Source organism: Heloderma suspectum, chromosome 1 (assembly GCF_057233095.1).
Source record: "Heloderma suspectum isolate Gila_16-S chromosome 1, 16-S_ref, whole genome shotgun sequence".
Classification (NCBI taxonomy): Eukaryota; Metazoa; Chordata; class Lepidosauria; order Squamata; family Helodermatidae; genus Heloderma; species Heloderma suspectum.
This window is the reverse complement of record NC_139458.1, coordinates 128,974,010-128,986,435: the sequence shown is the minus strand read 5'-3', so window position 1 is coordinate 128,986,435 and position 12,426 is coordinate 128,974,010. Positions and strand designations below refer to the sequence as shown.

General features: G+C 43.5%; 1 protein-coding gene across 2 annotated transcripts in view; it reads left to right on the top strand.

Moving 5' to 3' along the window:
- EPS8L2 (EPS8 signaling adaptor L2) overlaps positions 1-12,426 on the top strand; it is a 131,797-nt gene that overhangs the window by 85,389 nt on the left and 33,982 nt on the right. For both annotated transcript variants that reach the window (XM_084857019.1, XM_084857011.1), the window contains exons 6-11: positions 283-432; positions 1,009-1,088; positions 2,367-2,512; positions 8,940-9,019; positions 9,629-9,755; positions 10,382-10,470. In XM_084857019.1, coding sequence (XP_084713145.1) covers positions 283-432; positions 1,009-1,088; positions 2,367-2,512; positions 8,940-9,019; positions 9,629-9,755; positions 10,382-10,470 — 672 coding nt within the window. The remainder of the gene's footprint in view (positions 1-282; positions 433-1,008; positions 1,089-2,366; positions 2,513-8,939; positions 9,020-9,628; positions 9,756-10,381; positions 10,471-12,426) is intronic.

The following is a 12,426-nucleotide window of genomic DNA, read 5'->3' as shown; positions in this document are numbered from 1 at the left end:
GGTTCTCGGCCACCTTGCAAAGACTTCGCCTCTCCTTTCCACCAGCCTCTGCTCAGCCTCTGCTCGGAAGGTACGCTTGTGCCAGGCCAGCCATCGTTCTGCTCATCTTCCTCTGTGAGAGGGCGGCAGCTGCTAGTGAATTTAAACTACTGTGAGGGAATCAAATGCCACACTAGTCATTGTCTTCTCCCTGAAATGGCTGTTAGAATGGGGGAATGCAGCTTGCAGTGAAACAGTGTTCTTAAATATTGGTGTCACACTCTCTCCTGTATGGCCTTTCAGGAAGAGCTAGAAGACTTCCTTCTCCCAACAGTCCAGCTCTGCCAAACTGTGCTGAATCAGATGCGATACTCCTCCATCCTCCTGCTGGTGTGTCAAGACTCGGAGCAGCACAAGCCTGACATTCACTTCTTTAACTGTGACGAGGTGGAGGTAAACGGAGATGATCCAACCCTTGCTGAGGTGGGGGAAGCAAAACAGTGTCTTGAAAGCAAGAGTTCTCAGCAGCTTGGGGCTAGATGTTAAAAATGGTGGCACGATGAGTGTCTGTTATTCAGCGTTCCGGATATGCACAGGGCTTCCCTTGCAGACAGAGCTCAGCTGACAGGGAGAGTGCTTCCCCCTACCATTGCTGACAATAGGAGAGCCCTGCTGCGGTGTGCAGGGCTAGATCATGGCTGTGGGGGCAAAGGAGGAGAGAAACAACCCAGGGATTGAGAAGACAAATCACTGTCTGTTCTATCATCTGCCAGACAAACCCTGGGTAGGGCAACAAACCATGGGTTAAATAAACCATGGGTTAGCATTATGGGCAAACCAGGCCTGTATGCTTGTCCTTTGCAAGAAAGCAACATTTGGAAAAGAGAAGAAGGCATGCCATTATACAATGAAACTTTATTTTAAAGCCACATTGGTTTATAAGGCAGATTGATCATATGCATTTACACATTTGTACCTTCTGCCACAAGCCCATTCCATTTTTCAGACTGCCCTGATCTTGTGTTTTAGGCAGAGATGGTTCATGAGGACATAGAAAGTGCACTTGCTGACCATAAGTTTGGAAAGAAGATACGGCCGCAGACGCTGAAGTAAGTGGCTGCTGCAGACAGGCAGGCTCCGGCACGTAGCTTGGGAGCATCACTTGCACCACTGTACAGATGTCACAAGGTTCATGATCAGGCCCAAGTTTAATTTCCTGTCCAGTTTTAGGCTACTGAAGCTTTAGGTGTGTACTTCAGATGTGAGCACGTTAGGAATAAAGAGTAGCAAAATTACGCACAGCCTCGGGCAACTTTGAACAACTTGAATGAGGCTAGAAGAAAAACAAGCGAGGCATGGTGTCAATTTCTTCTGGCAGCAAAAGCTGCTGTTTGTTGGAGGGATTGTTTTTGATACACACGAATCTAAGGAAATTGAGTCATCCTAACAGGTCCTATTGATAGATAACACATCCTGAAAGATACCAGCATGAGCCCACAGATAATCCTATCATTTACTGGTGTGATTTCTCTGACATCATTGAACTAAATGTCACTGTTTAGTTTTTCTTCTTTCACTGCCTGGAAATGGGGATTGATAGGACTCTAGCAAATGGACTCTACAGGGAACGTCACTTATACAACCTTAGTGGCCTGGTAGAGATTTTGACATGGAGTGGAGTGGAAACAGCTATGCAGGCCCTGAAACCCCACACACTGGCTGCTTCTTCTGACACTCCTCTGACTTCTTTGGACAATCCTTTGGCTTCTACAGTTTCACCAGCTATTGCCTACATCCTTACAAGTCTATCGCTGATCAATGCTGAGATTCTCAGCATGCTGAACAGGATTCAGTATCAAATTCTGTGCTTTTCTGTGCTTGCACAGTCATGAAAATAGACACCACATCTATGGCTAATAGCTACTGCTTTTTGTCAAGGGTTATTTCTTCAGTGCCAGGTTCTACTAGCATTGTACTAGAGTAGATAACGCTAGCACAACGTAGTTTAAATTAGCGGTTGTGCCCCTTTGGTACTACCCACATACTTGGGTTTGAACTCAGTAGGACTTACTTCCAGATAGACTTATTGGATTAGGTTGTACATACAAGCAACACCTGCAAATCTGTTGAATTTGCATAATTTATATACATTGCAGAATGTATACATTTAGAGTGCCCGGTAACTGAGTCAGCTGCAAAATATATCAACCTTTTGGGGTCAGCTTGGAATTTTGGGGACCACAACTAGGCATTTCTCATGGGGTGGGGGGAATAATTGCATAAAATACAGATCAAACATCACAGACTAGATTTCATTTGACCTGCTTCCGTTAGTTCACTCAGCAGAATCTCCTGGTGATCAGAATGATTTGTTGTTTCTTCTGCAGGGTGAACCAAGAGAAGATAAAGCAGAGACAATCCATCCTCCCACCGCCTCGAGGGCCAGCCCCTATCCCTTTCCAGTATGAAGCAAGAGGTTCCCCAAAGAACAGCCTGAATCGAGTGGCTGCTCCTTCACCCCATAGTGAGCCAGGTATGGAAGGCAGTCGGAGACTGGGTCGTTCAGGCAGATGATGAATGCGAGCGTCTTCTGCACAGAGTTGCGATCCCACCCAGGAATTTACAGGAGCCTTGCAATGCCTTAACATGAGAAAGCGGTGCTGATTCCCAGCGTAAGCAAAGATGTCTGCAGAACTGCAACATCAATACCCCATTCATTTTCATTCAGTTGTGCATTTTAAAGATCCAAAAAAACAAGCCAACCTGAATATTTCCATCTGGTAATTACAGCAGAGCACTCTCAAGCCAGCCTTACACAATTTGGTGCCCTCCAGATGTTTTGGGCTACAACTCCCAGCATTTCTGACCATTGGCTATGCTTGCTGGGGCTGGTGGGAATTGAGGTTCAAAACATCTGGAGGGCACCAGGTTGGGAAAGGCTGTCTTAAGCCAAAAAAGGAGCTCCTGGGCCTTTTAATGCCTTGTATAATGCCTAGAGATTTTCACTGTGCTAGATTAGGGATGGGGGCAAAATTCATGTGGTTCACATCTTAATACGAACTGATCTAGTTTTAGTTTACACTTCCAAAACTAATATGCGCAATTATCCTTCAGTTTTCATACTTCTCAGAATTTTGTGATGCAGTTCTCCACTCAAAAATGCACACCAAAATGTGTGTACTAGGGGTAATTGCAGATAAGAATGTGAACAAATGTTCAAGCAGACAAAAATGCATATAAATTTTCATGCAGATTTAAAAAATTTGCAAACTGATGTATAAAGAGGATGGATCAAGTTTGTGCTTTAAAAATGAGAATATTATAGAAATTGAAATAGACAGATATATCCATCCCTCCGCTAGATATTGTATGTAACCATAGCATATTATAACACTGAATCCATCTCACAAAGCTTGTGTGCATTTCCAGCAGAAAATAACTACATTAATTTTTCAACCCTGGTGTGGTAACTACAGTGAAAGGATTGTATTCTGTTATGGATTGACTTTGTCTGAGCTATCTGTCTATAGTTCAGTACTTTGGGAGCGTTTAGCTGCCTGTTTATCCCCTATAACAGAATAAAATACTTCTAAACAAAGTGTACGCCTAAGATTGTTTCGTTGGTTGCAATCTAGGTTTTGTTGTACTAACAAAAGTTAGTAAAGGAAAATCTTTTTGATCCATTTTTCATTTTTATTAGAAATATGCTTGTAACATCTCATCAAAATATAAGTTGCATAAAATAACATAAAAATATTTCTTGACATCAAAGAGAGCTCTGTTAAAGATTCTTAGATCTTAATAGCTTAACAAGGAATAGAACACCTTAACCATTTCTTGTTCTTAGACTTCTAGTCTTAATAGCTTAAAAAAAGAGATCTTAGTCTAAGTACCAAGTTGGTGCACAGGCCTGGTGAGCTTCTAATAAGAAGCTTCCACATTCTAAAATCAGCACATATTTATACATTTTGTGTGTAGAAATTAGCTCATAACTAATATTATCTACTGTCCCATAAATCAGAGCTCACAGTCTTAATTATTTCATTGTTATTAAACATTCTTTTAAAAATAGAACATACGAAAAAGGCTTACACATACACCTCTCAGGTTAGATAAGATCAATTTTGAATTAGAAGAGAACTCTTTACTCAAAATTTGCTAATTAAACCTAAGTCTATAAGTTTTTCTAGAGATCTCTATATCAAGCTTTTCGATGTGTATTCCTTGCACAATATTTTTTGCTCATTAATTGATATGCGAAAACCTGAAGTACACTTTTGACCTGGAATAATATAGTCGCACACCTGTTCATTACTTGAATATGTTTTTGGCCCTAGTGAGAAGGATTTAAATCAGCATTTTTTCTTTGGATACCATCCAGGTCAACTTGACCATTATTTTTTTATGCCAGGTACCCAGAATTAATTGTGAACCTGCCTGTGAACCTGTATTTTCCCTTTAATACAGTTATTACTTTTTACTTATTTACATTTTCAAATTCTTAATGATTTACCATTAATTATTTGGCATTTGCATTTTATAAGAAGACATCTTCTATTGTTTTAAGAGGGGTGGATTCACATTTTTTTCGAGAGTCTTCCCAGGAAGTCCAATAAAGCAAAATCAACTATTTCCCAGAATCTTATCTCTATATGATAGGGCTGCCAGGTCTCAACTTGGAGAACCATCCTGTCTGCTTACCAGCCCCACAGCAATGAAAAAGGATCCAGCCATGACTTCCCCTACCTTAGGCCCACTGTCTTTCTGTGGCACAACACAAGGATCCTGTTTGCTTCAACTGGTAGGGGTGAGTGGATGATGAGGCCACAGCAAAAGAAGCTGCCTTTGCATCCTGTTCTGCTGATATGGGACTGTTTAAGTGACAGCGTAATGCTCTGACATGTGACCGAGCAGCTACCCAAAGCCTAAAGGGAACGTGTTTATTTATTTATTACGTTTCATAGAATCATAGAATAGTAGGGTTGGAAGGGGCCTGTAAGACCATCGAGTCCAACCCCCTGCTCCATGCAGGAATCCAAGTCAAAGCATCCCTGACAAGTGGCTGTCCAGCCTCATCTTGAATGCCTCCAGTGTGGGAGAGCACACCACCTCCCTAGGTAATTGGTTCCATTGTTGTACTGCTCTAACAGTCAGGAAGTTTTTTCTGATGTTCAGCCGGAGTCTGGCTTCCTGTAACTTGAGCCCATCATTCCGTGTCCTGCATTCTGGGATGATCGAGAAGAGATCTTGGCCTTCCTCTCTGTGACAGCCTTTCAAGTGCTTGAAGAGCGCGATCATATCTCCCCTGCCCAATAACCAAGGCTCCCTGGGCAGTTCACAACAACTAAAACCATAAAATACAACATGATAAAACATAATATGAAGCGTAAAAGTTTAAAAGTAGCATATAAAACCAAAGTAAAACCCAACAGCAGTTACAGCCCAGGAAGAGCCTGGGTGAAAAGGTGAGTTTTTAGGAGGCATTTGAAAGATGCCACATTTTCTCCCCCGCCCCTGAACTGCACAAGGGACGGTTTTCCAGAGGGTGGGTGCCACTACAGAGAAGCCCATAGTGCCATGGCTCCATCAAGGGCACAGACGTCGCAGGAGGAAATAAAGGACTTCTACTGGACTGCTATTACATAAAGGCTTATGTAAAATGTCGTGAAGTGCGGGTTTCCTCCTCACAGGAATATTAGGGTGGCCCAGAGAATTACTACTACAGAAAACCAGAAGCATCAGAGCAGAGATGGTGCCATTCTTTTACGAGCGTAGACTTCATGTGTTTAAATATTTATTTATTTGATTGATGCCCTATCTTTCGACCAAGGAAGTGGTGCTCAAGGCAGCTAACAATAAGAGCCGAAATTTTAAAATAAAAACTTACTTAGAACAATCATAAAACCAATACATTAAAAACACATTTAAAAATACAACAGTAAAAGAATAAAAACAGCACCCAATCCAGCAGACCAGCTTACACGCCAAAGGCCTGCTTGAATAAAAATGTCTGTGCCTGTTGGCGGAAGGAGTGCAGAGAGGGAGCCAACGTAGCCTTCCTTGGTAGTGAGTTCCAAACCACAGGAGGGACCACTGAGAAGGCTCTCTCTCACGTCACCACAAACGCACTGTTGATGGCAGTGGTACCGAAAGAAAAATCTCCTCCCAAAACGTAAAACCTGGGCAGGTTCGTATGGGAGGGCGGTCTTTCAGGTAGCCTGGTCCCAAGCCATATAGGGCTTTATAGGTCATAAACAGCACTTTGAATCGTGCCTGGAAGCAGACCAGTAGCCAGTGAAGCTATAACAAGAGAGTCACGTGCTCCCTGTAACGAGCCCCAGTCAATAGGCTGGACCAGCTGAAGTTTCTGAACATAGCTGCATGATAGGTAGCAAACCAAAAGGGAAACCTACCCAGCATGGAGGTGCAATGATGGGGAAAGTTTCACCTGTTGATATTCTGCCAGGCAGACAGATGTTAACAGCATCAAGCTTTTCGCTAAAGGCATGCTTATTGTATTTGTTGTTTACTCTTTAGTCCATAAATTCATCTTGAAAAACTTGTTTAAACTAAGTGTCTTGAGCTGGACAGAAAACATTTTCCCCATAGAATAGATTGGACTTGTTAAAACTACCGGCCTCCTGGTCCTGAGAAATACAGTGCTGCTTTAAAATCTAGTTTTGCATATGGTAGAGCTATTATGGAAGATGGACATTTGTTTATGTTTTATAAACTACAAATGCCTTTGCTATGCAGTCAATCAGCCAATAGATGGGCACAAAAATCTACCAGCCTGTGGTACCAGCCATCTTCCCAGCTAATGTATACTTGTATGTCACATGGCTTGAACGATGACTTTTGCAGACTGGCTACCCATCCAGAAGCAAAAAGAGAGCACTCATACTGGCACCCCCAAAATACACATTTAATGATTACATATAAAATGCCTGCTGTGTTTTGATAAAAGAACAATTTCATGGTAAGATTTTTGTTTTCCCTTCTTTGTATTATTCCTAGCTAGTGTTCACTGCATATTTTCTGAACATTTTAATGCCATTCTTATATATCGGGGCTAGGGGATCTGTAGCCCTCCAGATCTGGTTGGACCAAGTCCCATCATCCCTGACCAGTGGCCATGCTGGCTGGGGCTGGTGGGACTTGGAGTCCAACAACATCTGGAGGGCCACACATTCCCCACCCGTTGAATATGGCAGGGCCAGAGGGAGCCTCTTTTGTTTTTGACAATCTGTTAAGGTGGAACCTGGCATGTAGTGGGGTATAGTAGCACTTCATATGAAGAGTGAGGGCGTGATGCATCTGCTTCCTTACTAAGGCATACTTATTAATACCTGCCTCAATGAGTAACTTACTTCCCTGACTTAGAGATGACATGTAGGCAGGCAGACTTTGTGGTTTAATGCCGGTCCCTCCCATTTTCTGCATTCTGTCTGAATCCTTACCCCTTGTCACAGAAAAGCTTTTAAAAATATCCTGGAGACGTGTTTCTTTTGCAAACTTAAAAGTGCAAAGACAAATTCTCCCCAGAAACACTGTAGGCAATGAAATGCAGCCCTGCTACAACACTGATTTATCTGTCTCTTGAATTTCTACAGGTTACTTGTACATCTGTCTCCTTACTTATTACAGCAAGGGCACTTATGCACGTTCCAAGCCCCCTCCCCCCCCCCCGCCAGAAAATGAAAAGGATTCTGGAGAGGATTGTACAAATTCCTACAGAGTTCCTCTGAGTTCTATATATGTATAAAACAGCAGACATGCAGAAATCCTAGCCGCCTGGGACCATTAGGCAGTTCTGTTTCTCTTTGCCCCTCAGCCTATTTTTTCTCCAGCCCGCCCATCCCTCATCATTTTGATACTTTACCCTTTGCAGCAGACATCCTTATAACTTGCTAGAAACGTGTGGCGAATGAGTAGCATGGAACTGTCATGTGCTCATGGCTGTTTTGCCATATTGCTTTCTCACTAAATGCTTTGTGATTAAAATCTAGCACTATGCTGAACATTTCTCCCACATTTTTTCGACCATTCTCATTCAGCTTGATAGAAAAGAAATTGCTTTCAAAAACAAATTCAAAGGGGAAGAAAATTTCAGAGAAATTTTCATGGGTTGCGTTCGAGGTTCTTGTGCTTAACTTACTTGTGAGGTGGCTGAGGAGTGTGCACAAGTGTTCTGTCTTTCATTGTACAATCATTTCACATTCAAATTCTGTAAATGAGGCAGGATCATGGTGTGCTAAAAGCCTCATCTGGAAGCACCCATGATGCCTCATCCCTCTGAAATATGTAATTAGCGGTTTTAGGGTGCAATCCTATCTAGATACGCAGCCACCTCCGAACTCGGAGGTGACCGCCTATCCAAAGCAGGGCAGGAGAAGCATGGAGCGGATTGTTCCCTCTGCACTCCTCCTGCCCTGCTTTTTCTTCTAGACAGCCGATTGTGGCTGTCTAGCCACGGGAGGGCAGAGCGGGGGAGGAGGCTGCTGTACGACACATAGAATGTGTCATACAGGCATTTCCGCCCTCCCTGCCCCGGAATGCCCTCCAGGAACGCCCCATTTCGGCTGCTCTGCACTTCTCTTGCAAGCGCAGAGGACGGAGCTGTTCCATGCTGCCTCCGAGGCAGCGCAGAAGTGTGGGCAGGTTGGTTTTCTGGGAACCGACCTCAGGGTGCGGGCTCCAAGGTCAGTTCCCGGAAAACAGCATATCCTATGGCTGTCTAGCTGCTGTCTAGTGGCCATAGGATTACTCCGTCCATTCCTAAATAATTCTATCTGCTTCTGTTGACAAACTGTCATAACATACTGTATATTTATAATATCCACATCAAATAAAGTTTAGCAGACTGCCTCGATAACGGTGAGTTTTTTGGAACCAAATATTTTGAATCCTCTCCTGTTTCCCCATTGATAACTGAAGTGTTCTTTGTGTATGTTTGGCAGAATATGATCGACGAAGCTCCAGCTCTCAGGATCAGGAAGAATCCCGTACAATTTTTGCACAGAAGATAGAAAAAGAAACGGTTAGTGATAATAGTCACTTTTTAACAAAAGTTATATGGGAGGTTGATAAGAGAGCCATTTAGGAGAGCAAATTCAGTTTCGGTAATAATTTTGGATGTCAACACAGCAGAGAAAAGAGGAAGATGCATTTTCTAAGGGGCAAACTAGATGTAATGTTGCGTGAATGCAGTTAACATGCACAGCTTGGGTGTTGTGTAAGTAACAACTGCAAGGAAACCTGAGCAACCTCTGGACTGGGGTCAGTGGAAAGGAGGAGTTTCACTCTCATGATCCTAACAAAAATCGCCTCTCCAAAGCTGCTGTTTGCATGTCAAGGCAAGCTCTCATTGGCATCAGATGAAATGCAGATAGGAGCTTCATAGAAGCAATTTTTGTTGGGACTGTGGCAGCGAAAGAAAGAGAGAAACATCTCCTCCCCACCCCCATGGTCCCAAGGCTGCTCAGGCTTCCCCATGGCTGCTATGTATATAACCAAAAATGTCCACATTAAATGCAATTAACACAATGTCTTGTTTGGCCCTTGGTAAGAAGGAACAGTGTGAACTTGGGGTGAACATGCATGGTATCTGGCTCTCTGTGTATTATTTTTGTCATTTCTCTCTTTGTAGCAAATCCTGAATTGCACCCTAGATGATATTGAGCTGTTTGTTGCTAAGCTTCAGAAAGCAGCAGAGGCATTCAGACAGCTGAACCAAAGGAAGAAAGGAAAGAAGAACAAGAAGAAAGCGCCAGCAGGTATAAAGAGCTGGGCCACTGGAACCTAGGAATAAAACCTCTTTATGCAGTTCAGTCCTATCCACGTTTATCAAGAAGGAAGTCCCACTTTGGTCAGTTGAGTTTGCTCCCAAGACAATGTGCATAGGTTTGCAGCTGTAGTTCAGTTCAGAATTGGTCAGCACAAAGTTGAGTCTCTAGTTTTGGAACATCCTGCAAGAGATAAAGAGGTGGTGATCAATTAGCAGCCCATAGGACACATTTGGCTCCTGAAGGAACTTCATCCAGTTCTTGATGGCCCCACGAAACATTGAGTTAAGATTAAAAATTCTCCTCACAATTTCATTTGAAAGGCAAAGAACCAAAGTTCCTGACCATCTGTGGAAAAAAGTCAGATTGTTATGGGCTCAAAGGTTAGTCTCTAAGGAACAGAGTGCCCTCTAGAATACAGGGGTTGGTTATCCCTGAAGTAAAGAATTTCCCACACACACAATAATAATAAAGTTCATTTTTGTGATTCACTCCAGGATACAATTAGACATCTTCCCTTTGGTGCTTCTGTTACCTCTCCTAAATTCCACAGTCTCCTTTTAATTGGCTGCTTCTTGTTTTTTTTAATCTCTGTTTGTTTTTTGTTTGCTTTAAAGAGGGAGTTCTGACTTTGAGGGCAAAACCCCCAAATGAGGCTGAATTCATTGACTGCTTCCAGAAAACCAAGCTGGCACTAAATCTTCTGGTAAGAAGCAAAAGGCCCTATGCAATGTCTAGACAAGAAAGGCAGCAGTCTATGCCTATAGTTCATGCCACCATCCTGAATCAATGAAGTATTACGCGGGGGGGGGGGGACTCAGGCCCGTGGGCCAAAACCAGCCCTCCTGTGGTCTCAGTCCAGTCTTCCAGGGTTCCCCAGATGACGGTGCCCCTTTCCGCTGACCACTGATCATTTTCTGGTTTTCCAGCTTTTGCACAGTTTTCCCCCCATCTAAATGGATGAAATGCCTCTCCTAAGGCCTAGTTACTGGCAGCAAGGGAGCCATCTTATTGTTTACGCTGTCAATGCTCGAAAGCCTCTGAACCCAGAGGCTTACAAACATCCAGTCCAGAGTAGGAGGAGTGGCGGAGGTGCTCATTGCTGACCCGCTCCTACCACTTTGCATTTTTACTAGGTGGACTTTTTTGCCTGTTTAGCTGGGGCGCTTTGGAGGGGCAGGGAAGGAAGCTGGAGAGGCCTGGGGGTAGCTCATAGCCCAGCCTCTCCAGTCCCCTCTCCCACCCACTGGAACACCCCCTTTCCCGCCTCTCTGAGGTTGAGTTCCCGACCTCGGAGAGGCAGCTGGCAGGGTTCTTTCCAAGCCAGTTGCGACAGGGAGGGGGAGGCGGCGGAGCACAGATTCCCTCCTCCAAGGCTGGAGCGCTGCCGCCAACCATGGATCTGGGAATCCGAAGTATCCTGTGCCCCCCCAGACGCTGCCTATGGGCCATAGGATTGCTCTCTAAGAGCTTTATACTAAAATATGCTAGTATTTGGGGCCCACCCCTTTTGCCTTTGGCCCTGCCCACTATTGGAATGCAGCCCCTGAGAGCTTCTTCGAAATTGAATTTGCCCCTTAGGCTGAAAGAGGCTCAACGCTCCACTTTTATTATGTTTTTATATTAGAAGAGCACTGTATTTCAGTATCAGGACAAAGGAAACAACTAAACACATATTTAATACAATAGGCCTCTCTAGACTACTGTTGACATATTCACTGTTTATGGAAAACAGTTTCTGTGCAATGCTGTCCTACATATAACTCCCTAATTATTTCTGCATATGAAAAATTCTAGCCAGGTGCATCGAAGTCCGTATTCAGAAGATTCATGGATGCTAGCTGCATTTTCATGTCTGCAAATAACAATATTTTTAAAAAGTAAGATGAATATGAAAACTGGATTAACATTTACATAAATTATGCCATAGTAGTGCAAAGCCCTTAACCCCATAACCATAAGCCCTAGAAGCTGTTCTTCCTGTGCCATACACTGCTTTGGTGGGTTCCACCCCCAAAAAACAACCCCTTAGTGAGAGCACATCATGGGGTTTGCGTTGCACTGCTCTGCCACTGCTCTACTGACCAGCCCTCCACAGCCTTCTTGCCATTTCCCCTACGACTGCTCTGAGGGTTAAACTACACGTTACATGCAGATGCATGTAATGAAGCCCTCGCATTTCTCCCTCCCCCCAACATGGAAGGAAAAACAGCTTATGCTCTGGGCAATTTTGAGCAGAAAAATAGCTTGTGGGGAAAGGGTTAAGCATCTCCTTGCCAGACTTCCAGTCAAGTTCCCTGTGTTGTTTTTAGTTTAAATAAATAACACAAATAAGAGATAGAGGGGCTCTGTTCTGCACCTCTGCTTGCAATGTGTCCTAAACGGCTCACTGCCACTGTTCTAATCTGCATGTACCTACCTTATTTGGTAGACAAATACTTTTTAAAAACATGAACATCACAAAAATGGAAAACTTGCACCAGCTTTTCTTAAGGGTCTTAGTTTTCCTCCTGCACCGGGGCTGTTCCCCACTCCCTGTCATCTAAGTAGAATAATCAATAACAAATGTAAAGTTGAATAACATGCAGACTGGATGTAGCACTGTTACATTCTTCTGCAAATATTGCACTACTGGGGGAGAATACTGTTGGGACACAAATTG